The 9,170-nt window shown below is 38.3% G+C and overlaps 1 protein-coding gene across 1 annotated transcript; it reads right to left on the bottom strand.

Moving 5' to 3' along the window:
* Nucleotides 1–2,320: 2,320 nt before the first annotated feature.
* On the bottom strand, nt 2,321–8,966 carry LOC120532077. Its single transcript, XM_039757982.1, is given in 4 exon segments — nt 2,321–2,798; nt 6,645–8,060; nt 8,062–8,508; nt 8,584–8,966. Coding segments are annotated over 4 exon segments (2,724 nt in total).
* Nucleotides 8,967–9,170: the final 204 nt, after the last annotated feature.

Raw genomic sequence — 9,170 nt, 5'->3', positions numbered from 1 at the left:
AGGGCGACCATGTGGTGCATGTGTATGGGTTGCCGTTCTCATCACTACCATCTTCGCCATCACTTCCTCTGCCATATCTTAAATCATTCTTGAGGCAGATTGAACACTTAAATGCCAGCTTAAGTGAAAAATTAAGAAAAACGTACTGAGTAATTGCAACACAAAAACTGACTTAATCAGTTTTAATGCGAAAAGATGCCGGAAGCAGAGAAGAAGCTCGTTGCTAGAGTGCAGAAACCAAGAGCTGCTCACAAAGTAGCAAGCGCATCAACCTCTGAGCAAATAAATGCTAAATGTACAGAGAAAGAGTATGAAAACTATAAGTCAAGTGTATTCACTGCACGTTATCGTGCAGTCCATCATTACTGGTTTCTACATATTTCTTGAACATTTGAGATTTTTTTAAATTTGAAAGCAACCTCCCACTTTCTAGGGTCTAGTATGTTACAGCCTAGCCTGCCTGTGGAGTTTGGGGGATGGCTGTCTAGGAGTGAGGCTACATTGTGGCAGGTTGGTGAAGGTCTTGCCCTGCTTTGTGAGACTTTTAGAAGACTTCACTCCACTTATCCCCATGTTTGTGCCCTTAGCTTACAACAAAGAGGAACATTGCTTTACAATTGAAATGACATGCTGGTCCTTAAACTTGGCATGCAATGTGTACCATGAATACACACTGTATGCACATCACATTGTGCCGGATATGCTAGCTCAGATGGTTCAAAGCATTTTATAATGATCAGGGAGCATACAATTTTTTGGTGGTTATCTTCAAAGTTTTGCAGGTTTTCACTTTAAAAAGGCAGCTCCTCATCTTGTCTCTACATACCATGAGAACCTATTCACCTAGGGAAGACATGATTATCCTGTGTTTTTTCAATTAAATCAAATAAAGACCAACTCCAGTTTTCTGATAAGGAGTTAACTGCAAATGCAACAATTATCTGGTACTGAATTGCTACTGAAAAAATTTCTGGGACTAATTGATTTAAATTATTGAATATTACATGAAAATATTTCTATTCAGTCAGTTTGCTGTAAGTGGAAAACAGCTCACAGGGAAAAACAAGCATAAAACACCAAAGAAATGAATGATCTGTGTGCCATTACTCTACCCTTACTACCAGCACAGTGTTTTAAAGCAACTTTTTTTCTTATCTTACATCATTTTTAGATCCAAAATAGCAAGCTTATTAAGGAGCAAGAGGCGATTAAAATGTACCCTTAATCATACTAAACAACATCTGGAGCAAGCATAAAATCTAATCAAATATTTTGGTTGTGCTTTAGCAATGTGTGCAGTTCTATCCAGTTGCACCTGCTAATTAACAAGCTGAAGGAACTACAGTACATGTTAATTCAGATCATATTATGCTGTTACACAGTTTTGTTATGAATCCCAGCTAGCAACTGAGACTTAACTGTACCATGCAAGAACCCTACACGGCTGTGTTAATAATAATAATAATTCATTACATTTATATAGCACTTTTCTCAGTACTCAAAGCGCTATCCACACAGGGAGGAACCGGGAAGCAAAATCACAATCTTCCACAGTCTCCTTACTGCAAAGCAGCAGCACTACCACTGCGCCACCTGTGAGGACCCCAGGTATCACCCATTCTGTGTGATGAAGCTGATCTTCAGCTAACATGCATTTTAAATGTTCATGGTACGGTACCAATGAGTTTTTAAAAATCCAATACTTCCTCCTTGCTTATGTTTCAGGATTGTAGCATCAAAATTTTTTAATGTTCCTGTGATAACTTTCATGAGCCAAATGTGAAAAAACAAAAATGATAAAAAAGCTATAGTACCAATTACTCAAATAAATGCGTGAGTGAGAAACATTATGTAAATATTTGCATAAAAATAATTTAATTTTAATATATTTCTATAAAACATTTCGGCATAATTAAAACTATACAGTACTAGCCATGTGCGCCCAACTATGTTGCGCGTGTTAAAGTTGTCTGTGATGGGCTCCCTGTTTAATTGCGTCTGTCAGTCGTGAACTGGGCCTTTCGTCTCACAGCATTATGATTTTTTATAAGGGAAATAAAATTACAAAACAAAACCCTTGGACATTGATTCGATAGGAATGGCCTACTCGGAATCACTGTCCTAATAGTAATTATGTGGTGGTGGAGGAGCATTTCTGGTTGTCTTCGCACGACTTATGGATGGTTAATCATAAGCTGCGTCTTCCGCATAATCTTCGAGACCTTCAAAATTATAGTCTTGTCATGTTGGGATGCTAGGTTCTTCTAGATTTTCAAAATGTTGTATGGCATCTACAAAGTACCATGTCATCAATACTGTCCTAATCAATGTTGGCTAAGTTGTCAGTAAGGTACGTCTCCATAGGTTCTGTGTCCAGAATCTCATGATATACAATATTTTGTGTGAAACATTTGTGTGCATCAAGAAGCAGTTTGCCTTGTGTCTGTGAGCTCAAAATCTTTACCTTTACTTTGTTAAAGCCTTTGCCTCTGGAGAAGGCAACATACAATTGACCATGTGAAAACACTGGTTCTAAAAGTAATAATCCAGCAACCTCGAGGGTTTGTCCTTGTGACTTGTTGATAGTTATCGCATACGCTAGTCGTATTGAAAACTGTCGTCTGTGCATATCAAATGGCATTTCACAGTCGTCCATAATATCAAGGCCAATTCTTGGAATTAGTACAGTTTCACCTGCATGTTTTCTGGTAACAATTTTTGCTTCAAGCACATGCTGAAGCATTCTAGTTATAATTAAACGTGTTCCATTGCACAGTCCTTTTTTCATAGTCAGGTTTCTAAGCAACATAACAATTGTGTCAACTTTCAGTGTCAACTTGTGTGGTGGCAATCCTGACGGAGTTAGACAATTTAAAAATTCAATTGGGTAGTTAACATCATCACCACTCTGTGTGACTTTTATTTCATCTACGCTGAAGTATGTTTTGGCTTCACCTTCTAAACATCTAAGTCGTTCAACATCAAGGTGTCTTTATTCTTAAAACATAGAATAGCTGTGTGCTTGAATCTTTCTGGTTGGTTTAACTTAATTGTCGTTCCAAATACTTCATTAATTAAGTCTCCCGCAACTACACATTGTTCAGGAATTTCGACAGTTTCAGTACTTAAGTTGCCACTGTTCAACAGTTCACCGTTTCCAAGTTTTAGAAGCCAATCGGCAAAGGCCTGTTGGTCAGAATCTGTTTGCATATTTGTATGAAATGAAATTTTTTTTAAATATTGCCATAATGGGCTTCTTTTAATACAAGCTCCAATGATTGCAGCTCTGTTGCCTCTTTTTACAACATGAAGTGTCTGGCAGAAAAGTCCACTCAAAACTACTACCTTTCCTCCAAATGGAGTGTTACGTGTGCTCATCAAGTCTTTGAGCAATCTATCGATCAGTGCTAACAAATGTGTAGACGCCATTGTGCACTCGTCCCATTTAATCACTTGAGTGTTAATAAGACTTCATCCTTTGAACGATCTTGCTGTTATATTTGAGGTTGAACAACAACAACAACATTTATTTATATAGCACATTTTCATACAAAAAAAATGTAGCTCAAAGAGCTTTGCAAAATTAAAAATAGAAAAATACAAGACACAATAAAAAATAAAAATAAGTCAACATTAATTAACATAGAATAAGTAAGGTCCGATGGCCAGGGTGGACAGAAAAAACAAAAAAAACTCCAGAGGCTGGAGAAAAAAATAAAATCTGTAGGGATTCCAGACCAAGAGACCGCCCAGTCCCCTCTGGGCATTCTACCTAACATAAATCAAACAGTCCTCTTTGTATTTAGGGTTCTCATGGAAGGACTCGATGATGATGGTCACGTAGACTTCTGGCTTTCATTCCATCAATGTTGGAGCATCATGATGCTTTGAGTAGGTGGTGGTGGCACAGGCCGCCACCACAAAGAAACCAGAAAAAGAAACAGAAGAGAGAGTTGGGGTCAGTACGAATTTTGGAGCCCCTATGAATAGTTATTATGATGAATTGAACATACACAGTATCAGTATTAAGTTAAAGTGAAGTTAAAAAGGCCATGTTAAAGTAATGTGTTTTCAGCAGTGTTTTAAAGTGCTCTACTGTATTAGCCTGGTGAATTCCTATTGGCAGGCTATTCCAGATTTTAGGTGCATAACAGCAGAAGGCCGCCTCACCACTTCTTTTAAGTTTAGCTTTTGGAATTATAAGGAGACACTCATTTGAAGATCTAAGGTTACGATTTGGAATATAAGGTGTCAGACATTCCGATATATAAGATGGAGCGAGATTATTTAAGGCTTTATAAACCATAAGCAGTATTTTAAAGTCAATCCTGAATGACACAGGCAACCAGTGTAGTGACATCAAAACTGGAGAAATGTGTTCGGATTTTCTTTTCCTAGTTAGGATTCTAGCAGCTGCATTCTGCACTCGTTGCAAGTGATTTATGTCTTTTTTGGGTAGTCCTGAGAGGAGTGCGTTACAGTAATCTAGTCTACTGAAAACAAAAGCGTGAATTAATTTCTCAGCATCTTTCAATGATATAAGAGGTCTAACTTTTGCTATGTTTCTTAAGTGAAAAATGCTGTCCTAGTGGTCTGATGAATATGCGATTTAAAATTCAGATTACAGTCAACAGTTACCCCTAAATTTTTTACTTCCGTCTTAACTTTTAATCCTAATGCATCAAGTTTATTTCTGATAACCTCATTGAATCCATTATTGCCAATTACTAAAATTTCAGTTTTCTTTATTTAGTTTGAGAAAATTACTATTCATCCATTCAGAAATACCAGTAAGACATTGTGTTAGTGAATCGAGAGAGTCGGAGTCATCAGGTGCTATTGATAAGTACAGCTGTGTGTCATCAGCATAGCTGTGGTAGCTCACGTTGTAACCTGAGATAATCTGACCTAACGGAAGCATGTAGATTGAGAAGAGCAGCGGACCCAGGATAGAGCCTTGTGGAACACCATATCGGATATCATGTGTCTTTGAGATGTGATTACCACAACTCACAAAGAATTTTCTACCTGCCAGGTAGGATTCAAACCAATTTAAGACACTGCCAGAGAGGCCCACCCATTGACTAAGGCGATTTCTAAGAATATTGTGATCAATGGTGTCAAATGCAGCACTCAGATCTAAGAGGATGAGAACAGATAAATGGCCTCTGTCTGCATTTACCCGCAAGTCATTTACTACTTTAACGAGTGCAGTTTCTGTGCTGTGATTTGTTCTGAAACCTGACTGAAATTTATCAAGAATAGCATGTTTATTGAGGTGGTCATTTAACTGCATAATGACTGCCTTCTCTAGAATTTTACTTAAGAAGGGCAGGTTAGAGATGGGTCTAAAATTTTCAAAGCAGAGGGGTCAAGATTATTTTTCTTGAGCAGGGGTTTAACTACAGCAGTCTTAAGACAGTCTGGGAAGACCCCGTATCTAATGATGAATTTACTATGTCAAGAATATTGTCAATTAGCACGCCTGATACTTCTTTGAAAAACCTTGTTGGTATTGGGTCAAGGACGCAGGTGGAGGGTTTCAGTTGAGAGATTATACTATGTAATTCAGGTAAATCTATCCTGGTGAAAGCATTTAATTTGTTTATAATGGAGTACCGGAGCTTTGGAGGTTCTGCAGTGTTGGGGAGATATACTATGTTATCTCTAATATCATTAATTTTTTGATTGAAAAATACAGCAATGTTCTCACAGGTTTCACTGGAAGTATTCTGGGGCATTCCTTTGTGTTACCTTTTACCTGGGTTTAACAGACGATCAATTGTAGAAAATAAGAATCTGAGATTACTAGCATTGTTATTTATAATATTAAAGAAATAGCAGCGCCTCTCAAGGCAGACTGTGTTATTGTATTCTGTTATTTTAACCTTCAATATCTCATAATGGATAGTTAGTTTAGTTTCCTCCATTTACGCTCAGCTCTACGACATGTTCTCTTTAAATCAGACACTCTTTGGGTCTTCCATGGTATAACAATGCTAGAAGATTTTTTAACTGTCTTTTCAGGTGCAACTATGTCAACAGCAGCTCTTACTTTAGAATTAAAGTTTTCCACTTTACTATTTACACTATCCTCGCTATTATAGTTGGCACTATAAACTGACTGCTTAGAATGTTTGTAAGTTTTAAAGCTGCTGATGAGTCAAAGAAGCGTTTTTTAACAAAATGCTTCTCATGAGTGTTTTCTATCTTTATTTCTATATTAAATAGTAGAAGGAAATGGTCTGATAGACCGATATCAATGACCTGCTTTGTATCAACTTTAAGTCCTTTAGCAATCACTAAGTCTAACGTATGACCTGCTTTATATGTAGGTTGATTAACGAGCTGTCTCAAATCAAAAGAGTCCAGAAGGTTAATGAATTCTTTTACTTTTTGGTCACACTGATTGTCGATATGAAAGTTAGTCGCCGACTATTAAGAGTGTGTCATAGTTAGTCTCAGTGATTTTAAATGGCACTCCAAATGTAGAGTGTACGGTAGCTCCATCATGCAAGAGTTCCGCTGCGATACCAGTCAAAGCTACACATTTGTAGTTGATTCTTTTTCCCCTCAAGACACATACCAAAGCGTTATATGTGAACGACTTTCCACTTCTTCCAGGACCTTCAAGGAAGAAGTACCTTTCATGTGATTGTGGGTTTTCAACAGCAGTAATAATTTGTTGGTATGCATTAAGTTGTTCTGGGTTTAACTGGGCAAGTAGTTCTTCGCCTAACCTGGCCTCTTCATGAATGTCAAAGATTGGAATCTCAGGTGTCGACACCATAGTTGGTACAGGTAATCCTTTGTCAGCACAACTTATGTTATGAATTTTGAGAATACTTTCAATCTCAATTAGAGCAAGCTGTTCGCTTTCAGGTGCAGGATGACTTCGCATGAAGTCTTCTGTCATTACATCTTTGTGCTTCTCCCATAATGTCGCTGGGTCTGCTGGATGACACAATGCACATATAATACTAAACAGCTCTCTAAGCTTGCTTGGCATATGGAAGAGTTCGGCTTCCGTCAAACATCTTTCCCATTCAACATCGTCTCTTAACAGGCCTCTCGCTTGGGCTGCTTCTTTGAAAGTATTGTAAACAAATCCGTCTACACTTTTTACATCATCAACGCTCTGGGCACCTCTTACATGCAGAAGGAGCAGCCTTAAGTAGTATCTCTCCATATCAGAAGGACTGACAGAGTACATTCTACTAATTGCATTGTTGTGGCCCCTCTTTCTTGGAGTCCGTGAAGTTGTTTTTGTATTGAACACAAAGTGACTTGGTATGTCTTGGTACAGGTATTGCCGTGCAGACTCATTTGTTTGATTCAATTCAAACCACGCTGTCAATGTGGTTCTGCGTACCGCCTCTCTTTCAAGAGTTTCAACTTCTTTACCTTCATGAAATACTACTCTTTGTTGGTTTGGCAGATATACTGCAAGTCGAATTACTGTGTGTGACTGTTGGTGCATTTTATTTTCTCGTATTCTCCACATAGCTGCAGGTGCACTTATGTATCTATTGTCGAGGAACCTTGAAGGTTCGTCCCAGTGATGTTGTGTTTCCTTTGAATCGAATTTTAGTTTAGCTCGATCATGTCCTTTGTAAACATATTTGAATAAGTATTTCACACTTTTAATGCTTGCACAAATTTCTAAATTAATATGTGCATTGCACTTTAGGGTTAGGTACCTATTATATGGAACGATCCAGCGGTTATCCACTGTGAACTTTCCAACTTTAATTTTTCTCCCATCGTTTCTCCTGCGATAAACTGGGTAACCATCAACGTTCGGCTTGGTTTCCTCACTGAAATCTTTCGGATATTGTTTGGAACATATTTTTTCCTCATTCATGCATGGACTTGTCATGTTCAAGTGTCCACAAGGGCCATGAACCATAGTCGCCTTGACGATTTCATGCAATCTTGGGTTTTCGACCGTATCTGGAATTTCACAACATACCCTCTTGTCAATAATTTCAACAGTTCTTGGTTTATCGTCAGATCTGAGAAAAAGCAGGAGGTGGCAATGTGGTAAGCTACGTTTTTGAATAAACATGAACGATCACCACTCAAAGTACTTTTTTCACGAATAAGTCATGCAGTAGTGCTGTAAGTTTCTCCCTGAAACTACGTGCAACCAGATCAGGTCTATCCTCTGGTCTTTCTCTAGGCTTCAAGTTTTCCATTACTTCATGACACTTTGGATTCATGGTCATAGTCATAAATACATCAAGTCCACCGTGCTTGCGTACGATGGCCATAGCGTCTTGGAAGTTCTGCTGATGAGCTCTAGGGCTTCCTTGAAATGTTGAAGGCAAAATACAGATAGTATCAGGCTTTACATCTTTGTTCTCTGTAAGATTATTTACGTGGTCCATTAAACCAGAGTAGAGATTGCTCCTGAGTTGAGCTTGATTTGATCTATGGAAGTGAATTCGATTAGCTTCTATCTTGCAATACGCATCCACCACGTACTGCTGGAATAGTTTTCCAGCACTGAAGATAGGTTTGAACTTATTTCGAGTCGCCAATCGGTAAACATAATATTTGAGGTGCGTCAAGTTTTCTCACTTGACAGCACCTACCAATTTCGTTCCACTTATCCATCCTTTGTCCCCATATGGAAACAAAATTGGGTAAGTCATGGGATCACAATGCTGACTTAAGATTGATATATTTTGCATTGGTGCATTCTTTGGGTGGACACAAATATCTCTTTCAAATGGGGGTTCACCATCGTCGCTTCGAAATACAATTGCTGTCTCATTTGCTGCAGGAGCGTTGTAATGTCTTTGATCATTTGCCTTATCTCGGTGGATCCACATGTAAACTTCTTGTTCTGGTCTCCCTTCCTCCCTGGCTCTGTTAATCTGTTCCTGCTCAAAATCTCTCATCATTTTGTTTGCTTCCGCATACGGATTTATTTCGTTCAAAATGTTACGAAGACTTTCCATTACGGATGCTGAACAGTCAGCATTTTCTAAAATTTGCATGCGTTGTTGTAGTGCTTGTTCCGCATCCAAAATATATATTTGAGCAAATTTTCTTGGTTCAGCGTTAGGTGGGTGCAAAGTCAAGGTATTATGATAGATTTGTGCATGTATTTTGTAGCAATATGGTCCCCGTCCAGCTACGCATTCAACTTGCGCTCCCATTGA

The sequence above is a fragment of the Polypterus senegalus genome, chromosome 7 (genome assembly GCF_016835505.1).
Source record: "Polypterus senegalus isolate Bchr_013 chromosome 7, ASM1683550v1, whole genome shotgun sequence".
Taxonomy (NCBI): Eukaryota; Metazoa; Chordata; class Cladistia; order Polypteriformes; family Polypteridae; genus Polypterus; species Polypterus senegalus.
This window is presented reverse-complemented; position numbering and strand designations above follow the sequence as displayed.